At 49.3% G+C, this 20,961-nt stretch overlaps 1 protein-coding gene and 1 long non-coding RNA gene across 2 annotated transcripts; one reads left to right on the top strand and one right to left on the bottom strand.

The window, feature by feature from the left end:
* The first annotated feature begins 7,035 nt into the window (after positions 1–7,035).
* Positions 7,036–9,067, top strand: LOC307220212. The gene is made up of 2 exons (XR_013840772.1): positions 7,036–8,278; positions 8,754–9,067. It is a non-coding gene; the product is annotated as an uncharacterized lncRNA (long non-coding RNA).
* Positions 8,637–12,992, bottom strand: DLX2 (distal-less homeobox 2). Its single transcript, XM_079982503.1, has 3 exons — positions 12,152–12,992; positions 11,580–11,767; positions 8,637–10,163 (listed from the first exon to the last, which is right to left on the bottom strand). The coding sequence occupies exons 1-3, from the start codon at positions 12,537–12,539 to the stop codon at positions 9,759–9,761; spliced, it is 981 nt and encodes a 326-aa protein (XP_079838629.1). The 5' UTR covers positions 12,540–12,992; the 3' UTR covers positions 8,637–9,758.
* Between the last annotated feature and the right edge of the window lie 7,969 nt (positions 12,993–20,961).

Here is a 20,961-nt window from a genome sequence, read left to right as displayed (position 1 = left end):
GGTTGGGGAGGCTGGGGGGGGGGAGAGCCTCGCCACAAGAATAAATATCCAAAGGACTCCCAAAAAATGTGGGCTTGAGGTCCCTGGGAACCGAAATTCAGCCTCTGAGCGCAGGAGGATTTTTCGCAGCCCTCCTCTTGCAGAATATCACTGAAATTTTCTGCTATATAGCCTCTGTCTTTATAGCTGATGGGGAAAAAATTGCAGATTATTAGCATAAATGTTTACTCTTCATTACGCTGATGACATTGTGCACTCGAGATCTTGGTAATCTTTGGGAAAATTATGAGTAATTTTTAAAAATTTTAAAGCAGCAGCAGTTACCGTGCAATTCAGGCTAATTCTGCGTAGGCTCCGAACGGATATAATTATCGAGGAGTCAAGATGTTATGCTAAAAACTATGCATTGATATTCCCATTTATTATGTACATACAACTTTGACAATGTTGATGCTTGAAATAGCAGGAAATTGTCTTGCGCAAAAATTACAGTCCATATTAGGACATGTGAAATTGCGAAGAATTATATAGTAATTGCAGGCTTTCAGATGGGAGAGCCAGAATGCTCAAACTAGTGCAAATGTGGATAAAATTACAGATCAGAGCAAAAATTAGGGGAAAAGGGGGTCTGGGATTTTTCAAGTTGGCTATAGGATTCCGGAAGTGTCTAATGCCACATGATTGCTACAGCTTTAGGGGAGATATTCATGCCTCAAATAGCTCTTTGGCCAGAGCTGCTTTAATTGGATTTCTTGGGTGTTCTTTTCACCCCCACCCCCTTTAAATAGGGCCAAATGAGCAAATCGCCTGCCCAGTGGCATTTTTTTAAAACCCCAAGCCCTCTCCCCCGACCATCAACTCTCCACCCCCCCCCAGCCCAAGACACAGAGGGAGCTTATTCCCTTCGCTCAGGTTGCGTTCCAGGGTGACACCCCCATTGGAAAAAAAGGTGGGTGGGTGGGGGTTTAATTACACAACATTACACGCCACCCTGCGCTTTCACCATTCTTTCCCCCACCTACTCTCCCTGCCCACCCCCCCAGGGGTGATGCAAGCACTAGGTGCTCTGACAAGCAGCAGGAGAGGGAGGAAGGGTCTTGGGGGGGGGGGGACACGACCGAGAAACCGAGCCGTTGTCCCAGAGGAAGTGGGGTGCAGCTGAAATTAAAGGGAACTGATGGGGGGCAGGGTGAACCACCAGGCAGCCGTGATCGTTCTGGAGAAGGAAGGGTGGGGTTATTTGTGTATCTGAACTAACCAGTCATCGCTACCACCCATCCTGTCCGCTTTTACCAGGGCGGCAGAGGGTTGCGGGGTGGGGTGGAGGAAAACGAGCTCTCTTCTTTCTCGGCCCACCATCTCTCTCTCTCTCTTTCTCTCTCACCCCCCCCCTCCTGTCATGTGGCCATGTGAGATTCCCTCCCGCCCCAAACCCAGGCGAAATCTTAAAGACAAATAAACGCAGCAACAAGGCTAAAGGTCTGAAAGGGGATCGTTGTTGCTTAAGGCATCTCTCTCCACCCCCAGCCCGTCTCTTTCTCTCCCCTGCTGGATTCCAAAAGGTTACCAAAAGGAGGGAGAGAAATGTGTGGCGGGTGTGGAGGGGATATTCATGCTGCCCCACTCCCACCCGGGACAATGTGCACGTGTTTTGGAGTCAATAATAATAACAATAAAAATATTTAATAATTTTATTATTTATACCCCGCCCACCTGGCTGGGTCTTCAGGATCAGAACGACAATACAGTAATAACAATGGGAAAGGCGAGATGGACGACTTTGACCCTAGAGAACATTCATCTCCAAGCCGGGTGCCCCCTGAGGAACACGTATTGTGTGTGTGTGTGTACATACATATGCATGCATATACATATATACAGATATCTATATATAGCTGGAAACGCCAGCCGGGTCCTTTCTTCCCAGCTGCGATCTCCCTCGACTCTGCGTCTCCGTTCAAGCAGGACAGCTTAAACGGTGGGTTCTCCCCCCCCCTTTTTTTTTATTTTAAAGCCCCAGGGAGGAACGTGATGCCTTGCAATCTACCAATCGCGGCCAGAAACATTCCCGGTTATGTACACCTTAATTCTCGAGGCGTCGGACCTCTGTTGCTTCCTGGATGCTGAGGCCGCCTGATGAGAGATGCAACCAACTCCTGCTTGATCCTTTTTCATCTAAGCGCTGAAAATGCAACATGCACGCATTCAGCTCTAAATAATAATCACAATATCCCCGTTCTGTTAGTGTGATGAGATGCAAGGTTGCAAAATACGATTGTTGTGGGTCCCCCCCCCCGCGGGCCACAGGTGCAGTCACTTGTCTCATATTTGCACTCACCGACCAACCCTAAGATAGGTACCATTCAGCCACCAGATACGTCTGTAGCTGCATCCAAACCTGCCACAGGACCATAAATTATAACGGTATTTTGTTGGTGATTAAACACATAGGGAAAATATGCAGCCTGGCTAAATCTGATACGTCTCCAGTTGGTGTAGGCTCCTTGCCATCGGAAGCCAGGATCAGTTTCACCCAGAAATCAGTGGAGCTCCGTTAGTCCAGCTGACAATAGACGGAGCTATTTCGTCCTCGATCGGAAGAGTTTATTCTTGCTCAGAAGAGTACCACTCGGGTGTCTGCTTGCAACAGTAATAAACGATGGCAATGGACTGTTGTTTCCCTTCGTTTCCAAGCATGTTGGAATTTCACCAAAATACTGAACTGCCTTGAGAGACAGAAGGTGCATCAGTACACCAAACAAACGAAACTCCTGCGTTGCAACCTGGAGGAAGAGATTATGGGGAAGCCTTTAAAAAACGCCTGCTCCAACGCACGTTGTGTGTTTGAAGAGATTTTATTATTTATTGGAGAGATTTTATTTGTAAAAACATGCGAGTTTCTTCCAAATTGAGGCCGAGGACCCACGTGTTTGGGGCTGCCCATTTTCGACAAGTTGCAAAATGGGGTTTGGGAAACCTAGCTGGGCATGTTTTTCCAAACAAAAAAACCCCCCAAACCCTCTTTGCAGGAAGTTGGAAAATAGTTACAGGCGCGTAGTATCACCAATTATGCCAAATTATGCTCCATATACTGACAGAAGCCAGCCAACCTTAAGATATATATGTTGGAAGCCGCCCAGAGTGGCTGGGGCAACCCAGTCAGATGGGCGGGTACCATTATCATTATTATTGGGCTGGTACCAGCATCATGCCAGTTTTCTCCTTAAATCGGCTGTGCCTGTATGTATGTATGTGCGTGTCTCGTGTGAATCCCTTGCCCACGGCCTGCGCGCGCTAACTGTCCACACACGCCCCGATTACTTCGGAGTAGCCCCCATTCAACCCAGTGGCGGCTTTCTTCCTCCGTGGTAAACGGGCGCAGGAAAAGGCCGAGCCGCGTTAAGGCCGCCGGAAACATCCCGCTCGTAATCTGACCGCCGTGCCCAACGGCGACATGATGGCGTGTCTCCAGAGGCGAGAGTGCTTCATTGGGCTGCCCTCCCCGCCTGGCGCCTCATGGCCGCGGGGCCAGAGTCTTGGCTCTTCTTCCCCCACGGTCGTCGTGGGTTGGTCGGTCCGCCCTGGGACTCGCGGGGAAGGGTGTCGGCTCCACTAGTTCCACGCCGTCGGCTTCCCATTCCCATTTTTCGCCGTCGCTGGAAGGGAGGAGAGCGGGGTCGCCACAGAGACAGGCCGCGGGGGGGGGGGGGGAGGGCGGCTGCGGCCTTGACAGGCCTCCGTTGTCTCTGAGGGAGCGCGAGTGTGTGGGAAACGTCTCCCTGCGCCGCGCCTGAGGCGGCTGTGGAGACACGAGCAGGCCCCGCCTCCCCGCCGCGGCTTCCTCCCTCCCCGCCGCCCCACAAGCGCCGCTGCCCTTCTTCACCCCACGATCTCCTCTCCTACCCCGCACCCTATATGTCTTCTTCCCACCCGCTTTGTTCTTTGCCTTGCCCTCTTCAAGCGGGAAGGGCCTTGCCCCGCACGCGACGCCCCCCCCCCCATCAATGCATTTTCCCGCCTTTTTGCCCCGCTCTCCTCCTTTTGCCCGTCCTCTTTCAAGGGGAAGGCGATTGAGGACGGATTTTATTAGGGGCGGGTTTTTGTTGGGTGGGCAGAATCTCAAATTTGTATTGATTCAGGGGGAGCAATTGCCCCCCTCCTCCTCCTACGCCCATGCTAGTAGCTTGAGAGAACTTAGGCCCGTTGAAGAGCCCAGGCCCGCTTCGTTGTCCGCCACGAACTGACAGAAAAAAAAGCTCCTTTTCCTCATCTTTGACCCGCAGCATGTGGGGAATGATAAAGTGTCCCGGCTTGCTGTGAAGATGGCTGCCGGACATAGTAGCCAACTCCTAGGGGCCGAAGTCCCTTCCGCCGCCCACCCCTCAATAAAATATTTGAGGGCCGTCGGGCTCCCACCAAAGCTGATGGGGCGAAAGGCATGAGTGCGTCCCGTCATAACTACGTGGAGCGGGGCTTACCAGGGCCTGTCGGCCGCCCCCCACCCCAGTATCTTATTCAAGTTGGCTGATCATGTATATGCGACAGGTTTCCCTCCCCTCATTTTGGTTTTCAGAGAACAATTATCTCAGAACAGGATTTGTGGGGGCAAAGCGTCCCGTCCCCCCCGCCTCAGCGCTTGGGTTTCGCCCGCCTATCTGTGTCCGCCCCACCCCCACCCCGACCCGCCTTTTTCGTGCCAAGGCCCGTTGCGTGATTCCCTCTCAGGCTGCACATTCCCCGCCTCGGGCGCTTCGAGGGTTTAGGCCCCTTAATCATCCTGTCTGTTTGGCAGCCGCATTCGTCTCCTTTCTCTCCCTCCCTCTCACACGGAAGGAGCGAGCGAGAGAGGCCTGGCCTGCTCCAACTCCCGCGCTCTCCGCGCCGCTGCCAGAGAACAAGGAGAGCCACACATTCTCCTCGAGCGGAAAGGTCGCCGCCCCTGGGCCTGGCAGCCCCGAGCTTGCCAGGCCCGGCCTGTTGCCACCTCGCCAGTCGCTTTCTGGGCCAAGAGGCCCTGCCAGGGCACCCGCCCGCCTCACGCAACAGGCGCACGCGCACTCCGGCAGCGAAAACCAGAATCCCCTGGGGCGCACAAGGCCTACCGTGGGTCCAACCCCACCAACGAGAGGAAGGGAAATGGTGGCCCTTTCCATCTTCCTACCAACACTGTTGGGTCTTTTTTTTGGACGCATAGGAAGGGGGAAACTGTCCAGCAGAGGAAATGAGATGGGGCAGAGGAATAGGGGACTCTTTACTGTGGAAAACACCTCTATTGTTATTTCAATTTATATACACTACCTTTCATCAAAAGATCCCAGGGAGGTGTCCAACATTAGAAACACATAACAGAGCATCCATAATAAAACATAATAAAAAGCATAAAGGTAAAGGTACCCCTGCCCGTACGGGCCAGTCGTGTCCGACTCTGGGGTTGTGTGCTCATCTCGCTTAAGAGGCCGGGGGCCAACGCTGTCCGAAGACACTTCCGGGTCACGTGGCCAGCGTGACGAAGCTGCTCTGGCAAGCCAGCACCAGTGCAGCACACGGAAACGCTGTTACCTTCCCGCTATAAAGCGGTACCTATTTATCTACTTGCACTTACGAGTGTTTTCAAACTGCTAGGTGGGCAGGAGCTGGGACCGAATGATGGGAGCTCACCCCGCCGCGGGGATTTGAACCGCCGACCATGCAATCGGCAAGTCCTAGGCACTGAGGTTTTACCCACAGCGCCACCCGCGTCACCAATAAAAAGCATACTGACAGACAAAATAACAGCTGCCTCCCCGCTCCCACACAGTTTCACAGGCCATAGGCCTGGGTAAAGAGGATGTTTTTTGCCTGGTGCCTAAAGACATGTAAGGATGGCACCAGGTGAGGCTCTCTGCGGAAAGCTTTCCTCAGTTTGGGAGCCACCACAGACAAGGCCTTATCCTCACTGCTGATCACTGCTTAATACAGTAGTACCTCGGGTTAAGAACTTAATTCGTTCTGGAGGTCCGTTCTTAACCTGAAATTGTTCTTAACCTGAGGTACTACTTTAGCTAATGGGGCCTTCTGCTGCTGCTGCGCCACTGCTGCACGATTTCTGTTCTCATCCTGAAGCAAAGTTCTTAACCCGAGGTGCTATTTCTGGGTTGGTAGAGTCTGTAACCTGAAGCGTATGTAACCCGAGGTACCACTGTACACCTCCTAAGCAACAGCCTTCCTTGTTAGGTACAGGCAGCCCCCTCTCCTTGAAGCCTGCTGTATTTATTTTTACAGGTCACTTTGGGGTGGGAGAGCTCCAGATTTACACAAGGGGAAGAGAGAACCAAGAAGGGTGTGCATGTGTACATGCATCTAGTCCTTACATTAGGAAGGGGTGTTGAGGGCTTCCATGATCTAATGGACCTGCAATGGAATCACTGGGGCTACAAAAGCAATGTGGAATAATGAAATCAGTGTTACAGTATATCTATCATCTATCTATCTATCTATCTATCTATCTATCTATCATCTATCTATCTATCATCTTTTGCATTTTATATACCACTCTTAAATACTAAAACGAATAAATAATATAGTGTAAAGTTGGGCCTGTGGGTGGGGTCCAGGAGGACAAGTCAATGTATTCGGGATTTGCAAGGTGGTAACGTCAAAAACAGGGACGCAGGTGGCGCTGTGGGTTAAAGCCTCAGCGCCTAGGACTTGCCGATCGAAAGGTCGGCGGTTCGAATCCCTGCGGCGGGGTGCGCTCCCACTGCTCGGTCCCAGCGTCTGCCAACCTAGCAGTTCGAAAGCACCTCCGGGTGCAAGTAGATAAATAGGGACCGCTTACCAGCGGGAAGGTAAACGGCGTTTCCGTGTGCGGCTCTGGCTCGCCAGAGCAGCGATGTCACGCTGGCCACGTGACCCGGAAGTGTCTCCGGACAGCGCTGGCCCCTGGCCTCTTAAGTGAGGCACAACCCCAGAGTCTGTCAAGACTGGCCCGTACGGGCAGGGGTACCTTTACCTTTACCTTTAACGTCAAAAACAAACAACTGGCCTGTGACGAAGATGTCTTATGTTAGTCAGCAACTGAAAGCAAAAAGAAGAAAGTTTGAATCCCCTTTGGCTGTTAGCTGATTTAGCTTCATCAAAATCTTGAAGTGGGGGTTGCCCCTGCTGTGTAACAAACCAGCTAGTTTTGTGCCACTGCGTTTTTCTATTTCTTAGTCGGTCTTTGTGCTATTTTACTTTATTTTTAAATCACAATCAACAGAATATTGTGGACTCTTAAAGACTGACAGATTCATTGGGGCATAAGCCATAATAAATCTGCTGGCCTTTCAGGTGCCTCAATGCTCTTTTGTTGTTTTCTCCTTGCAAACGACTTAAAGCGCAACCCTAGCCATGTCTACTCAGAAGCAGTTCCCATCGAATTCAAATACTTTTTCTCCCAGGTAATCAGGATTAGGAGGGTGGTGGCCTCGGTCCCTCTTTATGTATGTATGCTGAATTTTACTAAACCAAAAGGCTGGACTTTCTGCAGTAGAAAAAAAGTGACATTTGGTTCTCACACCCAGGAAGAACCTTTAGGGTGGGCTATAAGGACAACAGACGAACAAAAGCACCTAAATGCATAAAATAACGTGTCGAAAAAATGTCAGCACCCTGGGTGCATATGTACGCAGGCGGTGTGCCAAAAAAGGTGCCAAATAAATTTATAAACGTTAGCGCGATTTTTCGTGAAGCAGAGACATTCTTGGCCATTTACACAGGCTACCCAAGACGTTGTTCTCTGGGCGGCTGGCTAATCCCAGATCACGAACACTTCACCTTCAGAAGCGCACACACTGGTGCGCTTTTACGCACACGGGAAGAGCGCATTTGGAACCTTCCTTCCCTCTGCGCGCATAGTGAGTGTAGCGCGCCGTGGAACTTCGTGCCTGCCTTTTATCCGTTACCAACACTGCCCAGAAGAGGATCAGCCGCTCCGCCTTGCCGCCGCACTGCCTGGATCCTAACGCGGGAAGCCGCCAGGAGCCTGTCCCGGACTCCCTAAATGTCTGTGGCGCCAGAGAGCGGCGGGGAGGGGCCGAGTCTAGGCGAGCCTGGAGGAGCGTGCTGAGTGATTCATGGCTGCGGCGGAGGCCAGGCTGCCCCCCGGCTCCTGTCTTCTTCTGGCTGAGGGGCTAGCAGCAGGGGCACCGCCAAGCCCCACAGAATGGGCTTGCCTCTCCACCCACACAACAATTCAAGGATGCTCTAGGTCAGTTGGTGCGCAACAAGTACCGCGGCGGCAGCGACGGAAAACTGAGTAAGTCTCCCCAAAATAAAGCCCTTTGATGTGTTTTAGACCCGAGCAAAGTGGGAAACGGGGTCCTGCTAGGAAGAAGGCAGTTTTCTTAACGGAATAAACCTGCATCGGGTCTAGCATACAGTTTTGGGTAAGGGTAGGAAGAAATAAAGTGAACCACCGTCAGCGTGGATGTTAGGGATAGTGGAGCGCCACAACAGAGTCTCCTGTAGGCTGGTATCCCGTACCCACTTACCTGGGGGAAAAGCCCACTGATGTAAACGGGACTTCTGAGCAGACACGTGTAGGCTTGCGCTACTAGGTGAATATGTAGGTGTCGGAAGTGGAGGGGGGGAATAATATCGAAGGCCGAACAAACTCCGGTGCAAACAATAATTTATTTAAATAATCTCTTCATAGTGTAAAAGTAACATCGAGAGATTTTGTTTTGTTTTTGTAATAAATAACCAAGAAAATACCTTTTTATGTTTTAAAGGTTTTAACGACGAACTGGGAAAAATTCAGTAGCTTATTCTTTTTGACAGCGAAGAGAAAAAGTATCAAACAGAATAATTAAAGGATATGGAAACTGCTCAGAGAGAAACAGGATGACGCTATGGCATTAACAGATCTTGGTTTACAAACATAAACAAATACAGGCTGTCGAATGCAACTCTTCACCCCTCTCTATTTATTTTTTTACACCAAGAAGCCAAGGAGGGGAGAAATCAGCACAAAACAGCATTATTACAAACATATTTTTCCTCGTGAAAAAAAAGTCCTGCAAACATTAAAAAAAGATAATTTAAACACAGCTGGGTTCTTTTTAATTTTAAATATCTACATATAAAAATTATTTAATCTTTTTTCCCCCCAACATCAAAATGAGGTCATCTGCAAAGGCACCTATAAAAAGTTTACAAAAATAATAATAAAAATTAAATAAGAAATTCTGCACTGGCGATTGGATGCGAAATGGGAGAAGAGTGAATTCCCCCCTCCCGCATTTGAAGAATAGAAGGTAGGTAAAAAAAGAGAAGGGGATATATCAAAGAATAGATGGAGCGGGTGGGAGGGAAATAACCTTAAAATCTGTAGAGACTTTTTGAGCGAGTTTGTGAGCACAGCTTTACCCGGATTCCATGGTGGTCAATGGGAATGTTGCCAGCGACTTCAAAGACACCTACTGGATTAGGGGTGTTCTGATTTGAAGTGTGTGCGGGAGGATAACCACAGGCCCTGATTCGGTCCCAACTTCAAGGAAGGCTCTCATCTCCCAGCTGGGTATGTAAGAAGTACCACCTGGGAAGGACCAGCGTCGGAGTAACTCCGGAGTGGGTAGCAGCGGGGCGGGCGGGTTGGGAGCAGCTCGGTTCTCCAACGAAGCACCCGAGTATGTACCTCTCTATCCCTTGGGGACAGGAGCGCGGAGTGAACAGGGCTCCCCCTCCTCCTCCAACTCCACTTGGGGGAGCTGGGTTGCGCGCGTTTGGCGGGCGGGTTAGAAAATCGTCCCTGCGCTGACAGCAGCGCCGTGGTGGTGGTGGTGGTGGAGGTGCGGGTGGTGTTGGTGAGGCTGCGCTTGCTGCAGGATCGGGGAGGCGGCTTGCAAGTGGGAAGCAGCGGCGCTCGACGCCTGGTGGTACCACGAGTAGTTGCCCAGGAAAGCAGCCGTCGCGCCCGGGCCGCCAGGGCTGGATCCAGCGCTGCTCCCGCCGCCTCCGCCCCCGCTGCTCATCCGCTGCGGGTGCGGCGCGAAGTCCCAGGCTAGCGTGGTCGACGCCGGAGACGCCGCCGAGCAAGGCGGGGAGCTGCTGCCGCCGCCCGGGTGCTGGTCGGCGGGGATCTCGCCGCTTTTCCACATCTTCTTGAACTTGGAACGGCGGTTCTGGAACCAGATCTTCACCTGGACAAAGGGAGGAGGAGCAGGAAGAGAGACGAGAGTGAGAGAGAGTCCCCTCTCTCCAAATTTTTGCGGTCACCAGAGAGCAATATTTCAAGCTCCCCTTACAATCCCCTTCAAGTTTCCCCAACACACACACACACACACACACACACACACACACACACCTTGTTTAATTTAACTGGAGGAGCCCTTCTCCCAAAGCAGACCCCTCACAGACAGAAGGAAAGGAGACCGCTGTCTCCAAAAGCAGGCTGGTGGATTCCCCCTGTCGCAGGCTGCTAGGAAAACGAGCGAATCAACCGACTGTTTCGGTGTGAGGTTTGGTTTGGCAACGTGGGAGGGAGAGAGCGGTTTTTAAATAACAGGGTAAAGAGTTTTACTGGGTTTTGCTGAGTTTTCAGGCTGCGCGTGTGAGAAGAGGGACACTTGTGCTGTGTTGGTCTTTGTAACCACAGATGTTGTCTGGTGTGTGTGTGTCCGTCCCCCTCCTGATGTGTGCGTTTAGAGGTAGGGATTTCTGATATCAGCCATTCTCAGAAGTCGTCCCCCCCAAGTATGTTAGATGCCTTTTAAAATGGCATTCTTTTGTTTCCCCTAGTTTCATTCCCGCCTGGTCTCCTTGACCAATACCAGATATTGTGTCTTCCTTTCTTAAATGTGCACTAACAGCCTTTGAGAAAGGGAGGCTCGGTGTGCTCTTAGCACTGCGTTGCTCATCCAGATCGAAAGGAGGTTTAAATAACGCTGAATAACTTTGCTTACTGAAAGATGCCAGATAAAGAGGGGGGGGGAGGGGTGATTTTTCTTCCGCGTGTACAATGAAACAGCATACTTCGTGAAATGAGTGTGTTGGAGACAGAGAGGCTAACAGCTAAACGCAGAAGCAAAGAGGCGCACTTAATCAATGCGCACCTAAACTCTGTGCTGCGAATAGATCACAGAAAGGAGGATCCGGCCTATGATCCCGTTCAAGTCACATTAATTCTTCCACTGGAAACAAAGACATGCTTAAATCTACCCCCACTGCGATCGACGGGGCTTAAAAATGTTTAACTGTGTCAAGATCCCACCCATACGTTTGAAACAGAATTATTTCGCGTGTTGTAGCTTCTGTCGCGCCGCCCATGTGTGGTCCGTTTGAGCAACGCTGCCCGGCTACAGGTGGTCTACATTGTACAGGCCACCCGCTTTTCTGCGTTCACGAAGGGCAACACTACCAAACAACAATAAGATGGTGGGCACCTCTGCTTGGATGAACCTCCTCTGGAAAAAACCACACCTTCTGGACTGCCGCTGGCAAAAAAAAAAAAAAAGGCTGGAATGGTCGCTATGCAATAAACTAGCCAACGTGGGGGGACCCGACGTGAAGCCTTCGCGCGTCGGAGTGCAAGCCGCTTCTGAGCCTTCTTTCCTTACCTGAGTTTGGGTGAGGCCTAGGGATGCTGCCAGCTCGGCTCTCTCGGGCAGGGCCAGATACTGGGTCTTCTGGAAGCGTCGCTGCAGAGCCGCCAGCTGGAAGCTGGAGTAGATCGTCCTGGGCTTGCGCACTTTCTTGGGTTTGCCGTTGACTATCCGGATCTCGGGCTCGCCTTCTTCTTTCTCGGCTGCGAGGGAAGGCAAAGCACCGTGAATAACGAGGCACCCCCAGCGGCATCACCCACCACCGCCACATGCCAACTTCTCCTGGGTGGCGGGTCATTATAGCTTTGTCTCCCACAAGCAGCTATGTTCAGCAGGGCTCTCCGCAATCGTCTAACCTTGGAGAGAGCAGGCGCGTAACGGAGAGAGAGAAAGAGCGCTCCTACTGCCAGGATACCTTCCAACCCAACCAGATTATTATTATTATTATTATTATTATTATTATTAAGCAACCACGTGCTGCTCCTCTTCTGCGTGTGCCCGGTGGAAAAGTCAGCGCAGGGCGCCACACTTTCCCAAGCAAATTTTCCACCGCTCCCTCAACCCTCCTGGAAGGAGTTGGTTCTTACCAGGATCGTTGCTGACCGGAGACGTCCTTGCCCCGTAGGTTGCATAGGAGCTGTAAGAGGCCGAGTAGCCCAGGTCGTAGCTGCCGGCTTTGGTGGAGTAAGGCACCGCGCTGATCCCGCTGGGGTGGTACTGGTAGGAGCCCATCTGCGTGTACGGGGATCCGCTGCCCGCGTTGCTCCCGGCGCTTCCTCCTCCTCCGTGGTGCTGTTGCTGGTTGGTGTAGTAGCTGCTGTCCGTGGCGGTGGACACAGGCAACGTGGGAGACTCCTGGGGTTTGTGTAAGCTGTGGTGGTGTTGTTGTTGCTGCTGCTGCTGGTGATGGTAACTGCTGGAGGTAATCTGGTTGGAATGCATATCTGAGGCGAGGCTGTCAAAGACCCCCGTCATCCTGATCCTCTCTCCCGCCCCTTGCTCCCTCCCTCCCTCGCTCCGAGGATGCAGGAGGGCAAACCAACAGCGGGGAGGGGGACCACGAGAGAGAGAGAGAGAGAGAGAGAGAGAGAGAGAAGGAAAAAGCAGGTCTCCTCTTTGGCAACAGGGCGCGCGTGGAAAAGTTACAACGCGCCTCTCTTTCTTTCTTTTCTTTCTTCTCTCTCTCTCTCTCTCCCTCCCTCCCTCTCTCTCTCTCTCTCTCTCTCCTCACACACCCGGGGGTTCGCCTTCTTGTAGCAGACTGGAAACCCCAAGCCCAAGAAAAGAGATCACTGCTGGGGATCCCTTTGCACCCGAGGAGGCGGGCAGGAGGCCGCCGCTGCCATCGCCTCTCCAAAGCTCCAGGGCGCGTTTGCGTGCACAAGACTTTTCCCCCCCCCGTGCGCGCTGCAAGCAGCAGCAGCAGCAGCAGCAACGCCTCCGCTTCTGCAGCTGCTTTAGGATTGTCTGCGTCTGCTGGGCACCGTCAGGCGGGCATTTAACACCGGTCACGTGAGGGCGGGCGACGTCACCTAGCAACAGCCAACCAGAGGTTCAGGTCGCCTTGTAGTGCGCTCCCTCTCTCTCTCTCTCTCTCTCTCTCTCCACGCCCTGCTTCTCCTCTTGGCTTCCCGGGGCTTTGGAGGCGCCTTGCAGGTGACACACAGAGAGAAGAGAGGGTGGGAGGAGGAGGAGGAAAATACACCCCCCTCAAAAGAAAAAAAAGAATTGTCTCAGATTTGGGGTGCTGGTCTGGTGGAGTTAGAGTTGGAAGGAAAATAGTTTTTGCAGTGGTTTAGTCTTCTCACTGTAAATCATAGCTGTCAACTTTTCCCTTTTCTTGCGAGGAATCCTATTCGGAATAAGGGAATTTCCCTTTAAAAAAGGGAAATGTTGACAGCTATGCTGTAAATGGGAATATTCGAAACGTGTGTCGTGATGAAGACGCGGAATGGTCAGGCTAGGTTCTTGCTTGGTGGTTCTTGATCTACCTCAAGATTATTATGGTTATTTATTAAGTTTGTATACCGTCCTTCACCCGGAAACTCCAGGGCTGTTCACAACACAAAAATAAAGAAACGAGGACAAAAGAATACATAATAAAACAAAAACAGGAATGAAAAACAGGAATTATTATTATTTGTATACCGTCCTTCACCGGAAGATCCCAGGGCGATTCACAACACAAAGGGAGGACACAAGAATACACAAGAAAACAAGAACAAGAACAGAAACCAAGAAAATCAAAATTCTTCTTCCTCCTCCTCCTCCTCCTCCTCCTCTTCTTCGTTGTTAAAGTTGTGTACCGCCTTTAGTCCGAAGATTCCAGGGCGGCTCACAACAGAAACATGTCAAATGATCAAGGTGTCTCCCTTTGCTAGGTAAAAATGACCAGTCTGATCTAGTTGGATTTAGGTCACACAGCGGGATGCCACGCAAGGGTTTACTTGGAATCTGTAGGAAGGCCTCGCTGTGTTCAGGGGGGCTTTTCTCCCTTGTAAATGTGCTTACTAGGCTGCATAAATGTTTGCTAAAACCATACTTAAGCCACATTGTCCGACGAGCGTAACCGTCGTATCATAAGACGAAATATACCGGCCTATTCGTCCTCCTGCCAGCTTTCTTCGAATAAGTCGGGTGACTTCAAAGGCCAAGAAGAAAGCACCGCTTATAGGCTTTTAAACTTTAGCTGCGAAAAGTGGGTTGACGTTATTGGGGGTGGGGGGGGAGACGAAGGTGGAGGACAATTTCACAGCTCTTAGGAAAGGATCGGTCTTTTATGCTTACAGTTTTTGCATCTATGAAATGAGGAGATTCTAAAACCCGTGGCAAATACGCCCCACTTCCCATTTCCCTTCGTCACTCAATAATGCACAAAGTATCATTGCAGGAGTTTTTGTGTGTGTGTGTGTGTGTTTTGTTGCGCCAGGAAATAAAATCTATAAAGACTGGCTGTTTTGCGCTTGAATAAGGTGGTGGGGGGTGTTAAACGAAAGGCCCAATGTTACAGGTAAATGGTGCGATTTAAACCGGGGAATCCATCCTTTGAGACGTCCAATGGAAAACAAATTGAGAATGTTTTTCAAAGTGAAAAACAAAACAAATCCGTACACACGGTATGGAGCGAAAACTCCTGGCTCCATGTCCTTAAGCAATTCTGGACGTTATAAGCTTTGCAAAGCCGTTCCTAGGCAGAGAAATAACGTTTGAAATAGCAACAGCCACTAAGTTCACGTCCTGATCGTCTAACACAAGATTTATAAAGACATAAGACATAATCATGATATATAGTTGTAGACAGCATTTTTTAAAAAAATTAAAATACTCCTGGCTATCCCATATTTTGAGAGATTTAATTCAAGGGCAGCCTCCATTATTAAACAAACAAACAAAAAGCCCGCGGCGTCTGATAAGATTCCTGCCACCCCATAGGAAAAAGGATGTTGTACTGGAGAGGCGACAGGAGGTGTTTATGACCTTGCCTTTTAGCGCCACCTAGCGTGGAAACCGTGCGCCCGCGAGGCCAGGTAGGAGACGGCGTAATCGCACCTGGGCGCCAGTCTCTTCAGTCAGCCCGCCGAGCAAAATAGTAATTAAAAGCCGCAACCCTGTGCTGGCGCGCATCGTCTGAAATCCTCAGAAGACAGAAACAGACCTGTGCGGTTTGAATCGACTTGTTGCAACAGCAGCTGAGCGGAAAGGCAGCTCATATTCTGAGAAACATGATGAAAATAAAAAGGAAAAACCCGTCTCTCTCTGTTTTTGCCCTCTTCTCCCCATCCCACGGGCAATTAAAGTGAGGAGAGGCTGGGAGACAAGAGTTAAGCCCTCCAGGGACCAGTTTGTCCTTAGCCTCAATTGGCACCAAAATCACTGGCTGCTCATCATCATCATCATCGATTAGATTTATACTTCAGCTTCACTCAATGTAGCTTTTTCAATCCACCTACAGACCCCCATCCCACCCTGTCCTTTTATACAATACTTCATTTGTGTGTCAGAAGAGGTAAGGGGTCATTTTGGCCCAGGACAAGCAACTTTTCTTTTTAAAAAATCCTGTTACTGTAGATACAACAAACGCATTGGGACCTTCGGATCCCTCAAAGAATGTGTATTTTCTTTTAGAATAATGTACTTTCTTGGGCTCCATGATCACTGCAGATGGTGACAGCAGTCACGAAATTAAAAGACGCCTGCTTCTTGGGAGGAAAGCAATGACAAACCTAGACAGCATCTTAAAAAGCAGAGACATCACCTTGCCAGCAAAGGTCCTATAGTTAAAGCTATGGTTTTCCCAGTAGTGATGAATGGAAGTGAGAGCTGGACCATAAAGAAGGCTAATCGCCGAAGAATTGATGCTTTTGAATTATGGTGCTGGAGGAGACTCTTGAGAGTCCCATGGACTGCAAGAAGATCAAACCTATCCATTCTTAAGGAAATCAGCCCTGAGTGCTCACTGGAAGGACAGATCCTGAAGCTGAGGCTCCAATACTTTGGCCACCTCATGAGAAGAGAAGACTCCCTGGAAAAGATCCTATGCTGGGAAAGATGGAGGGCACAAGGAGAAGGGGACGACAGAGGATGAGATGGTTGGACAGTGTTCTCAAAGCTACCAACATGAGTTGGACCAAACTGTGGGAGGCAGTGGAAGACAAGAGTGCCTGGCGTGCTCTGGTCCATGGGGTCACGAAGAGTCGGACACGACTAAACAACAACACATGCTTGAAAGAAAAGGGTATCCCATTGAGGAGGTTGAAAGGGGTGAAACAAGATAGGAAGCTCACTGTATGGACAGATCTAATCCATGATTTCATTTCAACACTCTGATCTGTGTCTGTGTGAAGCCACTCTATATAATAAACATGTCTGTGAAAGGTTTGGCATGTTGGTGTGTGTAACTTGAGGGAGGCCTATCAGAAACCATATCTCTCTATCTTTCATTTTAAAAAAAATCAGTTGAACCTGAAAAATAGCTTCTTGACAAGTGTTGCTTTTCCTCATCTAGTGTTCCATACTCTGGCTATCTTGAAATACTTGTAATCAAATTGATACCAGAGGATAAAATCAGTTACAGTTCTACACTGTCCAGAGTGGACATTGGGTCAAATGAGGAAGTTTCAGTAAAATGAGCTTTCGTTTTCTTTTAGCAAAGTGTATAATTATCCCTGACTTTCTCCTCCCTCTGGCACAAATCCGGCTTTTAGAGATTCTGGAGTAGATGGCTCCATAACATGTTATCAAATGTCTCCTGCGTTTTTACAGTGAACCCACAAGGGCTGACTTATTTCTGAACACCCTGAGAGGCAGGAGACCATAAATGAGTTAGCCAAGCTGATTTGACAACTCTAGCCACAGTATATACACTTAGACGAGAGGGCCAAAATGATGTCTATTGTTGCATGGTGCCTCATCCAGTTCCTCATAAGAACGCAGCGTGTGTGGTAGATTATTATTCACATGGAAAGAATTCTTCTTGGTTTTTTGGGGGTGGGTGGGAAAGGGGAGAAGAGATTCAGCTTAAGGTTCTCGACCAATTACAACACCTTTGTGGTTGTAGAACCAGGAGTGTCTCAGTAATAACTCTCAGCATTTTTACGGCACTCCTTAAGAGTCTAAAGTACTTCATAAGGCTCAGCTTTCCTTACAACAACCCTGTAATGTAGGCCAGTTATTAGGATAATGCAAATGGGTACTGTGGTGATCACACAGGGCTCACACACGACCACCACATATGATAAAAGGTACCTTCGCCACTTTTCATTCTACTTGGTTTAGCTTTGTTTCGTTACGATAATCTTTATTCTCAGGCGGCTAGTCCTAGTCTTTATAACCCTGTACCTTCTTCCAGAAGGCAGAAGCTGAAAGAGATAATTTTCAGGGTGCGCACTATCCTGCACTATCTCTGCAGCTTTCTTATGACACCTGGAAGCATAGATTCTTATGCATCTCAAAAGGAACATGGATATAGGCATCCCATGGTGACCTATGGAAAGGCGACACATATAGCTAGTCTATCTCTTTTCAATCTGGATGCATTCTTGGGGGAGTGGGGAACTTTTAAAAAAAAAGGACAGAAAACCAAACACGTAGGAAAGGACCCTTAAGTAACCTGAAATTGCCTGCTGATGACATTCTTCAGATATGCTAAGTAACAGGAGGAACAATGGAAATCATAGTGAGAAATGAAGCCATCTAACCCTTTAGTGGGGAAAAATCCACAAGAGCCTTGCTTTTGCAAGTTATTCTATTGCTGCAGTCGCTGTGGCCACATTCATGCATGCACACACTGTACAGCAAGTATGAGGAAATGTTCTTAGGCCAAGGGCCACATTGTCCCAGTGGAAAGCTGTCAGGGGCCACATTCCAAAAGTGGGTGGGCCCAGACCCTAGTGTGGGCAGGGCCAGAAATGTACAGAATCACACTTAACACTTGCTTGGCACTTAGCCAGTGTACAGCGTGGATTCAAGACATGATACAAGTAGGGATATCTGCTGGAAGATCAAGAGGAAGAAAAGTTTCTGAGACAAGCTTGCGACAAGCAATGCTAGCCAAGCATAACTGCTGTCCTAGCATCAGTAGGGTCACTTGCCACTCATTTTCAAGCAGATTTTTCTGCTGGTCAGTTCTGACTAAGAGGCTGTGGTGTAACAAAGGTAAGGTAAAGGTAAAGGGACCCCTGACCATTAGGTCCAGTCGTGGCCGACTCTGGGGTTGCGGCGCTCATCTTGCTTTATTGGCCGAGGGAGCCAGTGTATAGCTTCTGGGTCATGTGGCCAGCATGACTAAGCCGCTTCTGGCGAACCAGAGACTTTGTGAGTCACAGAGTCTGCGTATTTCCTGTTCACAGGAAGTTTATATTTTGTCTATTGCTTTCATTTCTCTCTCTGTGCCTGAGACATCGAAGCAGGCAGTCATGTTTTTCTTTGTTCTGATCAACGCTGAATAAAGTTGTAAATAATGCTCTCCTGAGTGCGCCTTTCATTGTGCGAACTCTGCTGATAGAGCGTGCACGAACCCTGGAATGTGGCAAGCTATTTCTGAAGCTTCGTGTCGCTAATTGACTGATACTGTATCTATGGGAGATCGATGAATCGTCCGGAGGCGACGTGGAACCATGATGTACTCTGTCTCCCTGGGAGTATCCCAACAGTGGCCGACTCTGGGGTTGCGGCGCTCATCTCGCTTTATTGGCTGAGGGAGCTGGTGTACAGCTTCTGGGTCATGTGGCCAGCATGACTAAGCTGCTTCTGGCGAACCAGAGCAGCGCACGGAAACGCCGTTTACCTTCCCACCGGTGTAGTACCTATTTATCTACTTGCACTTTGACGTGCTTTCGAACTGCTGGGTGGGCTGGGACTGAACAACGGGAGTTCACCCCGTCGCGGGGATTTGGACCGCCAACCTTCTGATCGGCTGGTCCTAGGCTCTGTGGTTTAACCCACAGCGCCACCCACGTCTGGTGTAACAGAAGCCTTTAGAAGGCTTTAGAAATGCAGCGTGTTGTTTGCATTTTATTTTAAAGTCAAATAAGTATAAGGCATGGTGGAAAAGTCATGCCAATTTCCCTTGTGCCAGCTCAGCATTTACCGTATTTTTTGCTCTGTAAGACTCACTTTTTCCCTCCTAAAAAGTAAGGGGAAATCTGTGTGCGTCTTGTGGAGCGAATGCAGGCTGTGCAGCTATCCCAGAAGCCAGAACAGCAAGAGGGATTGCTGCTTTCACTGCGCAGCAATCCCTCTTGCTCTTCTGGCTTCTGGGATTCAGAATCTTTTTTTCTTGTTCTCCTCCTCCAAAAACTAGGTGCGTCTTATGGTCTGGTGCGTCTTATAGAGCGAAAAATACGGTATTTATTTTTTTGTTTGAATCTAGTGTTGATTAGACATAGGCTTATGATTTCTCAGTTGTTTGTGCCCTAGTGTTAGTTCAAAATTGTTCAGAGGGATTGCTCAGGCACCCCAAAATACGAGGAGACAATATTCACTTCCATCTGTCCAGAGATTTTAAGTGTTTTCAGCTTGAACGCAGAAAATCAGCTCTGCACTCAAAACTGCACTTTCGGATGTTGCAAAGTATACGCTGGATGTTGCATCACCAAGAACTAAGGGTGGATCTACACACAGGAGAAGAACACTATGAATAAGTCAGAAATTAAATTGTTAGAACAAAAGAGGGAAAAAACTCTTTGTAAAATCGCATAGAAAGGTTTTGTGCTCTACAGCTCCAGGTGGTGTTGAATGTTAAACGACGCATTTAAAACACTGTTTTTTGTAGCCAAGTCCTAAAAGTTAAATGTCACCATCAAACTCTTGGCTTGATATCTGCTGCAGGCCACATTTCATAGTCTTAAAAACTGGGATTCATGCCTGGAAAGTTGAATTGTAATTGATTCAAAACCACTTGACTCTGCTTAGAGTTGATGAGTAACCACATGGTTAATTTAAATAATATCAAATATATGTGTGTGTTTTATTTTTTAAATACGGTAAGGGTTAGCCTGAATAATTCAGCTTGCCTGATTTCAGGATTATTATTTTTTGGCGTTGATATAGCCATAAACAGAATACGTTCGTAAGAGAGCTGTGGACACTCCTGATTGACTGTGCTCACCACTAAGAGAACAGGCAGCATTCATTAAAGGCAGCATTGAGAAGGCTGATCCAAGTTGTTTACAAGCCAGCTGCTTATGAGTCACCAAAGTGCTTTGAAATCATCCTACAGCATCATTCTACAGCACATGATTCTCGCTTTCCCTTCTGTTGTCGACTTGGGTTTCTGAAGTGAATGGAGTGGTAGTGAAATAAACGTATCTTTAAGGGTTCGTTCACATTTTCGTATGTGGTCGTCAAAGAGCGAGCCGGCAGTAAATCACAGTGTTCAAAGTTGGAGTTAACTCTTCATGAGCAAAAACACAATTTTCACAGTGTCAGGCCTAAATGAGCACAGCAGCTCATCTCTGGTAGGCCTTACCCCATGAATCAGTTGCTGAGACTGTAAACCCCTGTCTCCCCAAAGCCGTCGGAGTCTCCTTCTCTCCAGGGCTTTCCCCAAGCAATCGGAGACTGTGTCTGTATGCGGCCTGCATGTCTTTTCTGGTTCTGGGAGATGGGGGCGGAGGGGAGCTTGTCACAGGGGGAGACACCTGTGACTTCACCAGCCAGACTCATCTCTGCCTCTTGGCTTTCCTCCTCCCACTTTCCTGTTTCATCTTCTGCTTCTGATTCCAGACTTCTCTCTAGCACAGACTCCCCCTGCACACTAAGCCCTGTTACCTCTTCAACTTCTGACACCTCCTCTTCCGAGTCTTCTCTCTTTGACCACTCATCGTCACCCCACCACCAATCCCTGGGGTCTGAGACTTCTTCCCTTGGGGGTTCCCCAGCTGGTTCCTCCCACCAT

This window comes from Podarcis cretensis, assembly GCF_951804945.1.
Source record: "Podarcis cretensis genome assembly, chromosome: 1".
NCBI classification, from domain to species: Eukaryota; Metazoa; Chordata; class Lepidosauria; order Squamata; family Lacertidae; genus Podarcis; species Podarcis cretensis.
Note: the sequence above shows the minus strand (reverse complement) of the source record. Positions and strands in the feature narration are given on the sequence as shown.

What these genes read in the sequence shown, in the direction of transcription:
- DLX2 (XM_079982503.1), bottom strand. Translation starts at nt 12,539, where the DNA reads ATGACGGGGGTCTTTGACAGCCTCGCCTCAGATATGCATTCCAACCAG. An exon ending in TCCGGTCAGCAACGATCCTG is followed by an intron (nt 11,768 to 12,151) that starts GTAAGAACCAAC and finishes CTTCCCTCGCAG; the next exon opens with CCGAGAAAGAAGAAGGCGAG. An exon ending in TAGGCCTCACCCAAACTCAG is followed by an intron (nt 10,164 to 11,579) that starts GTAAGGAAAGAA and finishes CCCTTTGTCCAG; the next exon opens with GTGAAGATCTGGTTCCAGAA.